Source organism: Anabrus simplex, chromosome 1 (genome assembly GCF_040414725.1).
Source record: "Anabrus simplex isolate iqAnaSimp1 chromosome 1, ASM4041472v1, whole genome shotgun sequence".
NCBI classification, from domain to species: Eukaryota; Metazoa; Arthropoda; class Insecta; order Orthoptera; family Tettigoniidae; genus Anabrus; species Anabrus simplex.
In genome coordinates, this window is record NC_090265.1 from 1,080,086,243 (window position 1) to 1,080,105,256 (window position 19,014).

General features: G+C 37.8%; 1 protein-coding gene across 1 annotated transcript in view; it reads left to right on the plus strand.

The window, feature by feature from the left end:
• Positions 1–19,014, plus strand: part of Cubn (Cubilin) — an 882,604-nt gene that overhangs the window by 196,457 nt on the left and 667,133 nt on the right. Inside the window, exons 17-18 of the mRNA XM_068225286.1 lie at positions 4,437–4,618; positions 6,464–6,626. Of these exons, the coding sequence (XP_068081387.1) occupies positions 4,437–4,618; positions 6,464–6,626 (345 nt within the window). The remainder of the gene's footprint in view (positions 1–4,436; positions 4,619–6,463; positions 6,627–19,014) is intronic.

Here is a 19,014-nt window from a genome sequence, read left to right on the forward strand (position 1 = left end):
GAAAATGAAGAAACAAAAGAACGATCCAAACAGTGGATCCATTCTTATTCGTCAGGTAAACCAAAGAATTGCAAGTAAACCTTCTCCATCAGAAAATGTATGGCTACTGTGTTCTGGGACCGAAAAGGAATTTTGTTGGTGGAATTCATGGAATGTGGCATGACTATCACTGCAGCCTCATACAGTGTAACTCTTCAGCGCCTATAGAGCACAATTCAGAACAAGAGAAGAGGAATGTTGTCATCAGGCATTGTTCTTCTTCACAACAATGTTCGGTCGCACACTGCAGCTGCAACAAAAATGCTCTTGCAGCGTTTTCAATGGGAAGTGTTTGATCACCCACCATACAGCCTAGACTTGGCTCCCTCTGATTTTCATCTCTTTGCTCACATGAAACGCTGGCTAGGAGGACAGCATTTTGGTATGGATTCAGACCAGCATAGAGAAGTGGCTGAAGGCACAGGTGGCTGCCTTCCATGATGAGGGTATTGAAAAGTTGGTACCACACTACAACCAATGTCCATGTCGGAGCAGCGACTATGTGCAGAAGTAGCTGGACAGTGTAGCTAAATGTTTCAGAGAAAACATTTATGATTTTCACTGTGGTTTTAATTTTGCGACCGATTGGACATTGAAAAAAATAAAGCCCTCGTATAATCATAAATAAATAGAAAATTAGAGAGCATTGTTACATATTTGATGATGATCAATTAGCCAATCCAGTACTCCAAGTGGAATCAAATTAGGTTATCAAAAAACCGTGTTTAAATTTGAATGTCTTGCCTTCATGGATGATCTTGTGTTCTTTGCACAGAATTTAGAGGTAGCATCCAAACAGATAGAACAAACAGCTGAGAAAGTAGGGAGTTATTCAATCTGGGGTATGAGTATCAAAGGTTCAGAAGTTCAAGTACGTAGGTGAGATTCTGACCCTAAAAATTAGTGAGAAGTCAGTGATCAAAGAGAGGGTGAGAAAGATAGAGATTGCATTCAGATAGTGCAAGAAGACTTATAAATCCAAATCCTTTATTCATCAGGACAGACTCAGACACTACAGTTTGGTAGTCAAACTGGAATTCTTATATGCTGCAAATGGGACTCTCAGAAATAGAAAATAGAGAATGTTTCTAAGAAAGTTTCTAGGACCCAAAAAATTAATAACATATATATTTACATTTTGCTTGAGACCAAATGAAGAGCTATACAAGTTTGAGAAGATAGTGACCACAATTAAGAAGAGGTGGGTGGCTTTCTAAGCACACTTCAGGAGTATGGAACCAGAAAGGATAATAAGGAAGATCATCTTTCAAGAGTAGAGAAAGGCTTATCAGAGTTGAAAGAAGTCCATTATGACCTAATGTGAAATAAGACATAGGAAATAGAGAAGTATTGAGGATTAAAATTTTGGAGGTGATGGATCTGTCCACAGAGAAGAATAATGAAGCAAGAAAGGTAATATTAGAAATAGCAAGCAAGAGCAAGCCAGAATGATAGAATATTGGCGAAAGAGAGAACAACCTGAGAAAATGAGTGAAGCTGAGTAATCACAACATATTATAATAATAAATATAAACAAATTGCAGAAGAATTGGCCCCAATAAAACCCATAAAGAAGCCTCAGTGGTTAAACGGTGAATGTGAGGAAACAGTGAAGAAAAGACATCAAACATAGCTATTACACCAAGCCCAAAAATCAGAAATATCCTTCCAAAATCTGGTAAAGCTAAGAAAGGAAACCACCTGAGCCTCAAAGATAATAAAGCGACAACAACATATGGATGTATTCAAATTAATTGAAGAAGAATTCAACAAAACACAATCGAGGTATTACTACAAAACCTTCAAAAAGCAACTCCAAAAATATGAATCCACAACCCTACCAACAAAGTATGAAAATGGTAAGCTGACTCATAACATTAAAGACAGTGTGGAAATCCTGTATAGATCTGGAAATGCAGGAAGATCAGCAAAAATCATCCTTTATCAACAGTTTGTCAATATATGGATTAATGAAAAACTGGCAGAACACTGAACAACAGCCAACATCTACCCACTACAAAAAAAATGCAGACAGCATGGACCCTAACAACTATAGGGGAATCTCACTTCTAGACATAATATACAAAATCCTCTCAAGAATCATCCTTGACAGAATCAGGATACAACTCAGGAAGGAGCTAGGAAAATACCAGGGAGGTTTCTGACCCTGGAGGAGCTTATTCTGACCAGATCATAACTCTCAAGCTAATAGCAAATTACAGCAGGACAAGGAACAGAGATATTGTGATAACATTTATAGACTTCATAAAGGCATACAATTGCATCCACAGGAAATCTGTAGTAAAAATTCTAAGACACCTTGGACTACACCCCTAATTAATAAATATAATAAAATTGATCCTTGCAAATACAAAGTCAAAAGTGTAATTCAGGGGCGAATTATTGGAATCATTTGAGATCAAAGTAGGACTATGCCAGTATGCCACTAAATTTTTATGGGTTTTACTGGGGTCAGTTCTTCTGCAGTTTGTTTATATTTAGTCAACTATGCTCTACAAATGGTAATGGTTTAAATAAAAAATTAGGCAGAAAAATCAAAACAAACTGCTTTGTTTTTGCTGACAGCTTGGCATTACTAGCACCTGACTTAGATGAAGCTAAAACACAGATATTTCAAAACATTGGAACTAAAATTATCCTCAAAATATCATTTGAAAAGACAGACTTTATGCCCCCGAAACCAACATCATTAAAAGAAATGAGTAAAGTCAAAATTTTCACTCAATTCAAAAACCTCAGAGAAGTAATAAACAAACAACCTCAATCCAAGCAAGAACAAACAAGATAGCTAAAGAACAAAAATTAATCTGGGACATTCAAAAAATCCTATCCATAAATGTAAAACTAAAATGCTACAACACAGGTATAAAACCAGAAGCCACATATGTAGCAGAAATACTCTTTCAGGTGAACGAACAATCAAAGACCAACAGACTCCAGAAGATTGAAAGAAGAATTGGAAGGACATGCATCAACAAAAAATACCAGAAAGATGGACAGTGGCAAATAGTGCCCAACAAAGTCATATACAAAGAACTGGAGCCCATTACTGATACTATGTGTAAGAGGAGACTGGGATTCTTTGGACACATAAAAATGCAGAATTCAAGACTTCTGAAACAACTGGTACAGTATAATCTCAACCCAAAAAATACCATTACAGATGGATCAGAGAAATAAGAGAAGATCTGAAGGAAATTGGCCTTACACCAAAGACACCACTGATAAGATGAAATTAAACACAAAAATGACATGACACAGACATCCCCTTCACACTCACAGGAAGGAAAATCGCAACTCCAATATTTTCAACACCAGAAAGGGCAGGGAGATTGGAACATACAGAAAAGTACTGGGAGGACTGCAAGGCCCAAACAATCCCTTTGAAGAGACTAAAGTGGTCCTATGCAGTCATAAAAGTGAAAGAAGAAGAATGGCTTTAGCTACCATGCTGCAGAAATTTTTATTTGATGCCATTTAGGCTGCTTGCATATCAATTCAGATGTTCTGTTTGAACTCTGTTGGGGAACCTAAAGCTGAGTTTTTAATTAATTTTATAACACCAAGTGTGTCACCAGAGATCTTTACATGCCAGTGTCTGGCTTCATGGCTAAATGGTTAGCATGCTGACCTTTGGTCACAAGAGTCCCGGGTTTGATTCTCAGTGCGGTTGGGAATTTTAACCATCATTGGTTAATTCCGCTGACACGGGGGCTGGGTGTATGTGTCGTCTTCATCATCATTTGATCCTCATCATGATGCGCAGGTCGCCTATGGGAGTCAAATAAAAAGACCTGCATCTGGCGAGCCGAACTTGTCCTCGGACACTCCCGACACTAAAAGTCATATGCCATTTCATTTCATTTACGTGCCAGTATCATATGACTTAGTGTTGAATGGACTTTTATCCATTCTTCAAAAAACTGACAACCCCTGTCACTTTGAACCTACAATCTTGGGATTCTTAGAGTGACACTATCAATGATCTGCAGAGCAGAGGGAACTTATATTTTTAAGTATAAGAATATATTAATAGAAACTTGTTTGTAGGAGATCATATGTTTTTATGTCTTGGTCCTCAAAGGAATATTCAGGTAACAACATTTGTTGTTAAGTTAATATGTACAGTATTTCTTTGTTCATTTAAAAACATATCAGTGCTAAGTCACTATTTTTCGCACATACAGCACTTGTACTTACAAGAGAGGGATTTTGAGATACCAACACTGGAAAATTGTGTTTATATTTTTTAACTTGACATGTAATGGATCAACTTCTTATCTGGCAGTTAATGTAAAACTAGTGGAATTTTCCATGTATTAATAGTCTGCTGGAAATATAGTATATTGTGTAACTTCTTGTGCCCTTTTTTCTAGTCTGTGGTGGGATATATGGTGATCCGAGCGGAGTTATAACAAGTCCTAACTATCCTGAAAATTACCCAACCAACAAGCAGTGTATCTATGAAATTGCTCAGCCCCTGGGAAAAGCAATAACTCTCACATTCTATGACTTTCAGATGGAGAGTCATTATAGATGTAATTACGACTATTTAGAGGTAAGTGAGACAAGTTTTGCCTTACTGTTCAAGTACCTTATACTCATTGTCAAAACAATTCATGCACCAAGAATTACTCATCAAAATTTTATGAAACTTGTTGTGAGTTATTATAACATCAGTATACATAAGTGATTACAATATCAGATTAAAAGGATAGTTTATTGCTGAGACTGAACACTTGAAGGAAGACTAGTACCTGCGGGTCCTGGATACAAGATGTGATAAGAGCAAGCATGGGGCTTACAGGTTTGTTTGATATCCTGTAGCATATCTGTCCACATTTGCTGCAACTAGCCCTCTAGATTTCATAAACTCCTCGGCTGCTGAATTTAGCACACTAGGTGGTCCCAGACATATTCAACGGGGCAAACAATCTGGCGATTCAGTAGGCCATGGAAGTGAGACAGTGTAGTGTAGGCATTCCTGTTATACCTTTGTTGTTTGCAGCTGAGCATTATCATGCTGGAACCTGGATTATTCACAAAAGACACCCAGTTCTAGTCCATAGCAGCCCAGGTTTCTTGTTCAAGATACCACTGTAAACGGAGAAGATGGTGGGAGGGTGTCAATGATAGGATATGTAGTTGGTGCCGTGAGACTAAATTTTCTTCAGCCAAGCACCTGGATATGGTTTGGGCAGATACGGGAACCTGTATAAATGATACTAAATGTCCCTGGATGGCAGACACCATAATAGTTGGATCTGCTAGTTGGAGAATCAGACTGTCTTCTCTTCTGTTTGTCAGTCGAGGGCATTCTGATTCCACTTGCCATGTATGCATGCCCTCATGTATCCCCTGGTCCCAACACACCCTAACAGTCTGCGTAGAATGGCCTAGCCGACAGGTGATTCATGGATACACACATCCAGCCTTGTGCATTCCAATAGGCCCACCACTTTTCAAGCTCCAATTACTGGTCAAAATTTCCTCGATTGCTTCGTAGAGGGATGTTGAGAGGTCGACGAGCTTTCCACAATGAGAAGCAGCATTCTACTCTGTATGAGTAGCCTCTGCAAGCATTTACATAGGTCATGGTTGACAGCATATTCATGACATCTGGTGATAAGATCATTCAACTAATTGTTTCACAATGCTAATTCATTTGACTCTTTGTTTAATATGTAATTACATTCAGAGTTTTGTAGCAAAACAAAAACTCTCTGGTATGTGAATCTTTTTGTCGATAAGTGTATTTCAATTACATTCTTGATTTGAGAGTAGTGCTCCAGTCCTTTATAATTTAGATGAATGCAACTCTTAGTTAACACATTAATGACAGGCTACGTTAATTAACGTAGTTTCATATCGGTGCGCGGGCGACCAGCTACGTAAATTAACCTCTTCTCACATTGCTTTATTCTCGTGTGATTTTATCCTCTCCGCCGTTTATTAATCGAAATATTTTGTGTTGTTTACAAACTAAAGTCTTTGTTGATCAGAATTTAGATAGATATATTCTTTCCTTGACATTACTTTCGGCAGAGGAAGTGTGGTTTCATAACACTCAGTACCGCATGACCAAATGTATTGTCAGAGGTCAGCATGGCGCGCTGTACAAAAGACAGCTTGAGCGATGATGAAAAACTGTAGAAATAGTTAGTGGGATGTAAAACCAAGAACTATTGGTTGGATATGTGTAGTGTGACTAAAGGTGCTCACATTGAGCACTTGTAGTGTGTACTGTTAAAAACATGTATAATTACTCTTTCAGCCCATGTATGTTTTATTATTGTACACTGTAAGTAAGAGTAATTATACTCCTTTAAATTTTCATATTCTTTCGTGCACACTATGAATTATAAGAACAACGTCTTATCTTGAAATTCTCCTTTAATTGCAGATTCGAGATGGTCACGACTCAACTGCTCCTTTGATGGGAACATATTGTGATCATATTCCACCTACTGTAGTATCGACATATAACTTCCTTTGGCTCAAGTTCCAGACTGACTTCTCCAGACAGAGAAGAGGATTCTATGCCAACTATACCACACTGGATGTTTGTAAGTATCATAAGTACTTTGGATGAACTACTACAGTGCCTGTAAATCTTTCTTGGACAATATATAAAGAATCAAACTAAATTGACTTCACTGAGTGAGTTGACTGCATGGTTCAGGGCATGTAGCTGTTAGCTTGCATTTCATTTGGGAGATTGTGTGTTCAAATCCGAGGCCACCAGGTGAGAAGGTCGGGAGTGTATTCACTCCAGAAGGGAGATAAAGCGAACACAAGAGAGTGACAAAAGACACAAAGGTAAAAACAAACAATAGCAACACAACATAATAAGCAACAAATAGAAGAAGAAACACACACTTACCTTTGAAAAACGGGAGGAATTAGCTTAAGGCCGTGGTCAAAATTTAAAAGAAACAGTGACAGTGGTCCATTGATTCAATGAAATGAAAATCAACATCATTCTTTTAACACAAGGGTAGGCCTACTTTAATTCATAAGAATAAATAGATTGCCACAACTCAAGGAGGAAATTAAAAAATCCTAATTGAAAGTAAAATCTTTAGAAAGCATAAAGAACATTTTGAATAATTTTCAGGCACAATAAAATATTGACTAGTTAGGAAGGTTCATAAGGAACAATAAGTTTGAAAGCCATTCAAATTCATTAAGAGAAAGAAAAATTTTGATTAGCCTGAAGGTTTTAAAGAAACAACAAATGAAACAAACGCAAGTCTGATAAAAGAAAATGATCTGTTGACCTCAATAAAAATTCAATTAAAATCAGAATGGGTTAAAACTTATAGTGGCAACCGGTCACCTATCTTAAAATTAATTAAACTTAACATTATCATAATTGAAATTAGATACAATGCTTGCTTAAGGCAATTTTTACTGGTCAAAAGTGGTACATGTTTCATATATTATCAACATCTTCAGCCACATAACACTGTTTAGATGAAAAATATATAAATTGACAAAGTAATGCTTTAGAGGAAGTGTCCTTAAAATTAACATAAGATTGACAACATTAAAACAAACAATCATTGTATCGACTAGGTGGAAAATAAATAAATACTTAATTGTGAATTGAAATTAGATGCACACAGATCTAGAAAATTATTTGCCTTAGGTTGCTTTAAAATCTCACACAATTAAAAATCCATTCTCCATCAAGGGAGCTTACGCAAGGATTGTATCTTCACAGAACAAGAACACTAATCGCCTTCAAAAACTGAAATACCGTATTTCACGGCATAATCGTCGCCACCGCGTAATCGTCGCATCCTTTATTTTCAATACAACAATCGGACTTTAAACCTTTAATTACATAATCGTCGCACGTCCAAATTTTGTTCACTAATCTGGTTAAAAGGTAAATGGAACTGCAACGTAAGTTGCACATGAATGCGCAATTTAAATACGTGTATGGTTTACGGGCAATTTGGCAACACAGTCACGTTTGCGACATGTTGCACAACGTATAAATAAATAATACCGGTATATGTACGACGCATGGCTTACCGGTAGACTATCGGCAGTTTGACAACGTGGTCGCGAGACAGTGTACTATTTATTCACCACCTACATATTATGCTTACCGGTAGGCTATCGGCAGTTTGACAACGTGGTCGCGAGACAGTGTACTATTTATTCACCACCTACATATTATAAGTTCCCATTTGAAATACGTAAGGCTGTAAGTTATCGCATATCGGCAACGTCGCCAGGAAATACCGGCTAGGTAGGTTGAATGGACCTCGAACCAGCCCTCAGATACAGGTAAAATTCCCTGACCCGGCCGTGAACTGAACCCGAGGCCTCCGTGTAAGAGGCAAGCACGCTACCCCTACACCATGGGGCCGGCTCCTGTGTTATTGCGCACGAAGTGAAATCCAAGACGATAACGCAGATTTCCACGGAATTATTCAGCCGAATTATTTACGATGTCTCAGTTGTCATCGCTAGACTCTTATCTTACTACTACGTCATAAGTGTCCGGGCATGGGATGAAAACTTTTATCCAAGCAGTCAAGATAATTATTATCCAATGCTATTAAAGTTTTATTTTATAAACTCGTCAGTAATGTAATGTAAAATCATCAATAACTGGGAAGAAATATTAACCTAATTACCGTATGTTTAAAAGAAATTGAAAAAAATGAATGTTTGTTACTGACGTCTCGGAATACAGTCAACTATACAGTAGATCTACACCGCGCTAGCTAGAGCTCCGGTTTGCGAGCTTTGCGCAAGCGCAGTAGTGTGTCGCAACCAACGAGGTAAACTGATACAATTGTTGCATGCTTCCTTGCTGCCTAACAGTATTGGCTGCTCTGGAATGGACAGATCACAGATGCATTTATTTGTTTCAGATTTACGTGATTACTGTAGACGTGTGTGTGAGAATTTAAGTTTTTAATTTGTGTTTTGGGTGTTTGCAGAAATAATTTGTTTTAATAGTGAACAATTATGGAAAGTCATTTATATCACAAAACATTAACGTGTGAAGCATTTATAAGCGATTATGGGTAAATATAGAAACTATTCTGCGGGCTTCAAGCAAAGCGTAATTGCCTTCGCTGAACAGCACGGGAACACAGCTGCAGAAAGAAAATTTTCTGTGAGTGAAAAGTTGGTGCGTGACTGGCAGAAAGTAAAAAACAAGCTAAAAAGCACAAACCCTTCTAGACGCGCGTTTAGAGGTCCTAAAACAGGGAAGTTTCCTATAATTGACGAAGAAGTGTTTAGGTACGTCAGTGAAATACGTAACAATGGCTGCAGTGTATCATATGAAATGTTACAAATTAAGGGACAGGAGGTAGCGCGCAAACACAACATACCGGTAACTCAGTTTAAGGCGACTCGTGGGTGGATTAAGGGGTTCATGCGACGACACAATCTGTCAGTGCGAAGGAGAACAACACTAAGCCAAAAGTTGCCTGCTGATTACACGGACAAGATTGTAAATTTTCACCGATTTGTCATACGTTTGCGCAAGGAAACTTCGTACTTGCTTTCTCAAATCGGTAATGCCGATCAGACTCCAATCTTTTTTGATATGCCTCGCAACAGCACTATTGCGCTAAAAGGATCACGGAGTGTATTAATGAAAACCAGCGGTAGTGAGAAATTGCGATGCACGGCAATGCTAGCCATTACAGCTGACGGGAGAAAGTTGACGCCTTACATCATTTTCAAGAGGAAAACGATGCCTAAGAATATACAGTTTCCCCGTAGAATTCATGTACGAGTGCAACCAAAGGGTTGGATGGACGTAGAACTCCTGCTGGACTGGGTTAAAACTGTGTGGAATAGAAGACCTGGTGCACTACTAAAACAACCAGCTCTGCTTGTTTTAGATAGTTTCCGAGGTCACCTCGTGAACGAAGTGAAGCAAATTCTCACTACAAATAAAACACGACAGATAGTCATTCCTGGTGGCCTAACAACTGCTTTGCAGCCACTAGACGTATGTGTTAATAAACCCTTTAAAGACCACTTACGTCGATTTTACAACGAGTGGATGATGAGCGGCGATCAGCAATTGACGCCCGCTGGAAATATCAGGCGTCCACCCTTGGACTTGTTATGCTCGTGGGTGAAGAAGAGTTGGGATCTTATACCACCTGAACTAGTCTCCAAGAGCTTCAAAAGGACTGGGATTTCGAATGCACTAGACGGTTCCGAAGATGACGCAGTGTGGCAGGGAGACGAAGAATCTGATACTGGTATTAACAGAGGCGAGGACGGCGCATCAGATAGCGAAACCTGCGATAGCGACACCGAAGATTTGGAATAAATTGCGTACCGGTAAGTCCGCATTTCACAACAAACCGATAATTTTTTGCAAGTGTAATATTTTAACTTTAATACTCAAATTAATGACAAATTAACTTAATACGTTCATTTTTATTTTCAGGTTGGAAAAACGTTCGCCGAATTGTTGCGAAAAATTATGAATTTTGTTTTAGACTATGTTAATTATTTTGATGTATAAACGCGAGTATTACGTGCATCTTAAATTTGTATCAAATACAATTTAGTTATAAATACATTTTTTGAATAATACAAATACTGGTATTAAATATTCATCGTATAATGGTCGCACCCTACATTTTTTTTCGAAAATTTTGGTATAAAAAGTGCGACGATTATGCCATGAAATACGGTAATTAGATGGCGAAAATTAAATATAGTGTCACATCATACTTAGAAATATATTTATTTAAAGTTAATTACAAGTAGGACCAGAGATCCCTTTGGCTGTAACTAACTGCCACTTTAACTTAAATGTATCACCTAACATACAAAATCTAATAAAAGAATACATAAAAGGCGTAGGATACATTTTCCTACTGAGGATATAAGAATAAGATTAAAAACTAAACATCTAGGAGATTACAATAATACTTTTAACATTTCATAAACATACACTATACTAACAAGGAAGAGAAGACATCATAAACATACACTTTACTAACAAGGAAGAGAAGACGAAAGAGAAACCTAAGAATTTTAAAGCCGAGGATGAATTAAGAGTAAAACTGAGCATCTAGAATATATCTAGGGGATTATGATATTTTGTACTGTTTAATTAATTTGGTGAAAATTCATTTACATGGCTTAATAAGTGGAAAGGTAGCAATATTTAAGAGATTTTGTTTTGAGTTCCAACACTACTTTGCTATATTTCATATAGTTTTAGATCGTTGTATAATTGAGAGGCAGTGACAACGAACGACTTACTGCACTTTACCGTACGATGCTGTGGAACCTGACGGGTGTTAGCTGCAAACCTATTGTCCTGATCATGCACTTGACTCATCTGAATAAAGGACTTGGTGAAATATGAGGGAGCATTAGATTTTAAAATTCTCAGAAGTAAACAAGCAGCTGAGTATGATCGTCTATCCCTGAGTTTCAACCACTCTGCGGCTTTGTAGTAAGATGTTACGTGACAGTCTTTACGAATATTGAAGACGTATCGAACCCAGGCATTCTGAATACACTGGAGTTTGCTATTATATTTCTCAGAGATCGCTGTAAATTACAGCGCCGTTATCTAAAATAGGAAATACCATAGTTTGGATCAACTTTTTCACCGAGAAAGGAAGATATGGCAAGTTTCGTCGAAACTGATGCAATATGCCAGACACTTTCTTGACCAAGTGCTTGGCATGAAAGGTCCAGGACAGAGTGTTATCCATTAGAATACCTAAATTCTTAACACATTCCTGATACTTGACTACAGAACCATTTACAATTACTGGAGGAATGTCCCTGTTGAAAAGATTTGATAAGTTTCTTCGATATCCTAGAAAAATACCTAAGGTTTTGTTTTTATTTAATAGTAAATTATGACTTAGTGTATATTGATGTAGTATTTCTATATCTAGATTTATTTTACTAATACTTTCGTCAACACGATTCACAGGAAAATGGTAATAGATCTGTAAATCATTGGCATACATATGATGTCTCGTGTGGCGTAAAACTCCAGGCATATTGTTTATATACAGCGAAAACAAAATGGGACCCAACACGGAACCCTGAGGGACGCCAGAATGTACACTAGACTACTTAGAAAAATTTTGTTTGTCAAATACTACACGCTGAGATCTCCCTTTCAAGAATGATTCAAACCAAGAGAGAGCTGATAGAGATATGCCCATTGTATGTAATTTAGTCAAAAGGAGGTCATGATGAACTCTATCAAATGCCTTGCTTAAATCGAATAGTACCAGAAGTGTTAGTTCCTTTCTGTCCATTGCAAACTTGATATCATCGGTGACTTTGAGAAGTGCTGTCGTAGTGCTATGGCCTGTTCGAAAACCAGACTGAAATGTGTTAAGAATAGAATGAGTATGTAAATACGAAGTGAGTTGTTGGTAAACAATCCTTTCTAATCCTGTACCTAATATTGACAAAATATTGATTGGTCTGAAATCATCAAATTTTTGAGGAGAAGGAACTTTAGGAACAGGTCTGACATTGGCCATTTTCCATACAGATGGAAAGACTTCTGATTGTAAACAGAAATTATACAGGTGAGCTATAACCAGAGTGATTATATCCAAACAGTTCATTAGGAGGGGATTTTTTTTTTTTGCTAGGGGCTTTACGTCTCACCGACACAGATAGGTCTTATAGCGACGATGGGATAGGAAAGGCCTAGGAGTTGGAAGGAAGCGGCCGTGGCCTTATTTAAGGTACAGCCCCAGCATTTGCCTGGTGTGAAAATGGGAAACCACGGAAAACCATTTTCAGGGTTGCTGATAGTGGGATTCGAACCTACTATCTCCCGGATGCAAGCTCACAGCCGCGTACCTCTACGCGCACGGACAACTCGCCCGGTAGGAGGGGATGTGAGATACCATCTGGTCCAACAGCCTTGGTATTCATGCTCTTAAATACTTTGACTACATCCTCTGGGTAAATGTATGAAAAGTGAAAGAGATCATGTTGAGGTACATTTGTGTTCATGTAACTATGAATAATTTTGGATATTCTGTGAGAATTGTTCACTGGTGAGATTTTTAAGAAATAATCATTTTGCAATTCTGCAGATATGAATGAGGAAGTATGTTGTGAATTTTTCTTAGCAATACCTAGTGATTTTATAGTTCCCCAGAGAGCATACGGAGTTGATCTCTTACTGAACAAAGAATGCATGTGTTTGACTTTAGCATCACGGATCGCAAGTTTGGTTTTATTACGCAAGATGCGAAAGGTTTCAAAGTCTTCAGGTTTCCTGGTTTTGATGTACTTTCTTTTTGCCTTGTCCCATGCAGAGATTAATTTCTTACTTGTAGACGTTATGCACGGGTTAGCTGGGTGCTTGCCTCGAATTAATTTTAATGGGGCATGCTTGTCGTACAATGCGGAAATTAAAACTATTAACTTTGATGACTTTATCATCGATATTACGCTGAGAAAATACTTCATACCAGGGAGCAGAAATTACGTATTTTCAAAAATCTTCAGGATTAAAACTGTGGAAATCCCTAAATGTGATCCATTTTCTTTCATATTTGTGTGTTGATATCAAGAAGACAGCATATAGCATATCATGTCCAGAAAATCCACTCGCTGGGGTCTGCCCAAATTTAAGAAGGGTATCATTACAATTTGAAGCTATGGAATCGAGATTTGAATGACAATATGCAGTGTGGTATGTGTCATCAAATAGTATTCTAGTCAAATTGCATGAGTCAAGTGCATCATCGATTACTACAGTTTCCGAGGACCCTGATCCAAAATGCCCATTCATATCACCTGCAAGTATAACATATATATAATGAAAAACATAATTATACATCGCCTCTACAAATGACTCCATGAAACCAATTTTGGGAGGATGGTAGATGCATGAAAATAATACTTTACCCATAGGTAATTCAAGTTCTAGGAAAATATACTCTGGCTTACGACAATATTCTGCTGGGGAGGTGTGAACTATTTTACATTTTATGTTGCTCTTCACGTATACAGCCACACCTCCTCCTCTCTTGCCCAATCTATCGTTTCTATATAAATTAAAGCCAGGAATGTTAATCTCTGAGTCCGGAATGGACTCCTTGAAAAATGTCTCGCTTAAAGCAATAACATTAATATTTGAATCAACAAAGCAGTCAAAAAACTCATCGAAATGTACCTTATCAACTTAGTGCATACGAAAATCAAAAACCATACACTTAAAGGCACAATCAATTCCAACCGGCCCGATCAAACCACAAGCCATTGCAACAATCAGATCAACAAGTCATTACTATGGCAACAACAACAACAACAAATATGTCCGCCAAAAGCAAAACGACACAGAACCAGACCAAAATTAAAAATAAGTGTCAAAAATAAGCAGAAAAGAAACAAGCTAATAATTAAACCATAAAGCCAAACCAAAAATAATATTTAGAAAAGGTTAAGTAGATTTAAGCAGGTCCTTGCGTGAACCATTCTTGATTTACACCGAGAATATTAGGAATATTTCCTGGCTAAAATTATAGTAAAACCTAAAATTAAATTTTGAAAAACTGTTCACACTGTGTCTTCTTTATAAACAGCAAGATGTAACTTCCTTAATCGAAACCATGGTAATGTAATGAACGTGCAGTAATTATGCAAATTGGAGATTATTATTATTATTATTATTATTATTATTATTATTATTATTATTATTATTATTATTATTATTATTATTATTATTATTATTATTATTATTATTATTATTGCCGATAAAGTTCACTTTTAATATACATAACCAAAATAATTCCTTTGGACTTCTTCCAGTGTAGAGTTCAATTCAATGTAGAATTCTCATGAGTAATATGAAAAGATGTGACTTACAGTTTTTTGATCCCTCGGCAACAAAGCAGCACACAGGCTCCTGAAGGATACCTTTTACAACCAGGCCAATAGAAAGAAGAAGGTGCAGATTAACTGCTCGTAGAATTCATATTAATAAAAATCGAGGCCAACTACCAGGTTAAAGGGGCTCCAATGCCCGTAGAAGCCTGGTTTCATCCAGGGTCAAAGCAACCGATCCACACCATATTGCCGAACATCCACACACACCTTCGCTTCATCGCGCCACAACTCAGACTGCTAGCGTGCCCACGCCAGAGAAGTCTGTTTCACTATGCAGCCCACGGCACCCTTGCGCAGATGCCTGAAGCAACATCAAAAGTTCAAAGACTAGGCACCAGAGCGCAACACCTCATAGACAGAGTTAATAAGATAATCAAATCCAAATGAAGATGGCAAGATATTGCACCTTAAGTCGGAAATAACAGTGTTCATTGGCATTGATATGAATTTCAGTGGTAAAAATACCAGTCCAAAAGGTTGCTGGGGAAGTTTTATACACTTAATACTGTTACAGTCCTCCCTCCCTGTAGCACGACATATTCTTATGCATATTTTTTTATTAATGATGCAGTGGTCCATTAGTAAACTAGATTTAGTTGAAGTAGTCGAATGAAGAATGACCACCGGGATAAAATTTGTTCATTTTAAAGGTCCACATGACCAAATTTGTAGTACCAATCACTGTTCCACATAACGTTGCTTTTCCGTCTAGTAGACGGGGTGCGATGAAACTTAGCAGTCACATTAATTGACCGCTCAAGAAATTGCAGTAGTAAAATTTCACATTAAGTCAAGAGCATTTTTACCAGAGTTCTCTGAATCACCGATTGTACATGGTATACTTTCAACCAAAGTGTCACACCGTAATATAGTTTTCAAACATCATACCAAGTTCACTATTAATGCCTAACGCTAACAGTGCTTTTACAAATCTCCTTTGGGTTTTAAGGACATGCATCATCTCGTGTCATTAATTAGCAAAAACAGGCTAACCTAACTTACGATTGGGCCCAGGAGAGGGAAAAAATCACAAGAAAGGCAAGTTGAAAGAAACAGGAATAAATAAAGTTGGTGAGTATATTTTTACAAGGACCAGCAGATCCACAAATTAACCTTACATATCAATAGTAAACAATAAACTAACCGAGGCCCAGAGCACTCCACAGACACAGTTGGCACCAAATGAAAGGGAGAGTCAACACAACAACAATCAAGAAGCAAAGAAAGGTGACCACGACTAACACACTAGATTAATCCACAACAATACGTACCAACTGAAGGGGAACACAGAAACTAGTAAACAAGAACATGCTATAGTAGGGCCCACGAGAGTTGAAGTCTGACAGGTGAGCGGCGAAAGCTGTAACTACGAAGTACGCTGCGTTGTCATAGTTACCTCAATTCGCGGTCTACCACCTTTCAGACAGGCTGAGTGTTTAATAAAACATGTAGGCCTAGGCCTAATGCAATTCATTTACCCTTGACCGGTTCCTAAGCTCGTGTTAATAATTCCAGCATTTAAGACAGAAGACGACATTATCGATATATATAAGAAATTTCATAATCACTAACAAGAACATCAGTTTCTGACAATAACCTCAACAAATGCACATGTTAATTACAGTATATAACAACACTACCCACATTGATAGTTTTTATTATTTAACGCCGATTGTTAACGGTACCTGTACAATTCGGGAATAAACTACGGTATAATAAACACAATAGGAAGACGGTACTTCATCGAGAAAAGAAATCAGTCAGAATATGAATAACAGTGATGGAATTAAGGAGACATTCGGACTTTCCCCCGTAATTGCTCAGAAAATAGCAATAAAATGTACAGACATGCAATGTACACAAAGCACTGAACCGAGATATTTGTAAAAATAAAAAGTACTCACTGCTCTGCCGATAGCAATCAGTCATCTAGAAGGGGCTCTATCCCATCCATATCATCTCCTGTACTATCCTGCTCGTTGTCACTGTCACTGACACAATCATTTCTCTTCCCTGGCTTCGAACAGTCACACCTCGGCCAGTTGTATTTTTTGGCGTTTCTTTTGACTTGGAAGTCATTGTTAAACACTCAAAAGAACTGATCAAATAAAACTACACGGATTCTTAACGAATAATGGAGTACTTCACACTAACACTATAGTCACACTACAAGATCGCTAACATCTACAGACGAACAAAACTAGGAACAACTAGCCACCAATAAACTTAAAGAAATAAACTAACACCTAACATAATATTCTGAAAACATACACATTAAGCAGCAACGACTAGCACAGCTAACACAGTACCATTCGGAATACTATCACAAAAGCGACTGAGAGCAAGCCAACCCACGTGGTGATAGCATCCTAAAATGTTGCAACTCTGTTATCATTGCCATAGCAACAGGCCATTTGCGAACAGCGTTAGTCAACTTTTTCTCGCCGGTGGCGCTAAACGTCAGACTTCAACTCTCGTGGGCCCTACTGTAGGGCATATGATACATATTTATACGTAGTACTACACAAATAGCACAAATTTTCAGTAAAACAACAGAAGAAGAAGCAGTAGAAATGCTTCAGTGATCACTGATTACAATACTGATAATCTCACAATTAAAGGTACAGGGACATACAAGAGTAATAACACAGTGGGAACATATGGTACCACAAATTCTCTAAGGACAAACAGAAAAGCATAGGGCAAGATAACAAGATTAGCTAATAGTACACAGAATAATTGGAGTAAGATAAGTAGGGCTAAAAACATCAAATTACATATATATATATATATATATACACATGGGTAATCCAACATAACTACAGAGTGGTGAACTTGTCAATTTGCCCAAGATCAGAAATTAATTGAACAAACATACTCACTAAGATGGGATCACCAGCTTATACATATAGTTAGCCACTTAATCGAGGGAAAGAATCAAGAAGATTCAACTTACACTTACTAACAGACCAAAAGAATACAAACTGAAACGGTCAGGAACCTTGAAAATAACTCATGATAAAAATTCGGGCAATGGTAGAGTCGACAAACACGCTAGGAGACTCCTATAGTTTACAAGATGTAGGGTTCGCGATCAGTAGCTCATCGATAACAGCCACATCAAAAGTACCACACAAGAAACAACACCCGGATAGAAGGAAACTAACTTGTGAACCATTCACCTTAAACACCATGCGAAACACAGGGCACACATAGTCCAAAGAAGAATCCCAGGAGGGATAGGCCAAAAAGGTATAGATTGTAGATAATGAAGCTGCTCAATAGGAAACACTCGGTAAAAGAAAGAGGAAGGAAGGAACACAACCTAAAGATCCCATCATTCATCAGTAGGGTGGCGATGGTACCAACTGGGTGATCTTAGGTGATCCCATACTCACCTAGAAAAACCACAGAATGGTAAGATGACTAGTACTCAGTATCAAGCGATACAAGGGATCCACTAGGAAAATGCCATAGACTGGCAGGGTACTTAAAATGAATATAGGTTTACAAGATATAAAATGATGACGTCGGACCAGAGACCAAGCGGGGAAGCCTAATTTGAAGAAACCAGAGCCCACTAAGGATCAAGAAGTATTTCCAACAAGGAAGGTTATTCAGCCAGAGTTGTAGACCAAACTAACCAATGGCCAAAATCTACTGCAACACAGAGGTAAATTAAAGGACAATTCATATCCCTACCAAAGTGTCATGACAAGCTAACACCTGCTGCAAAATGCCATTCCCAAAATGACTAGCCAAATACACGAGTCAACTCATGAGAGGTTAAAGGATACCCATCCTCAACACGTGCTTACCAGCCATTACACAATCTCCAAGCAATACCAAATAGAAATTACACCACTGAAACAAAGCACAACCGAGGACTAGAACCATACCATATAGGCTCAAAGGAGTTACACCCCTCAGGTAAGAAGTCCTACCTTGCAGCACCAAATAGCACTGATAGCAATTAGTAGATATGGTAACTTACATTTCATCACTAACAATCCACAACTCAAAGGATGGAAACCAACCTCTAAGATATTACCAAGTTTCAAGACA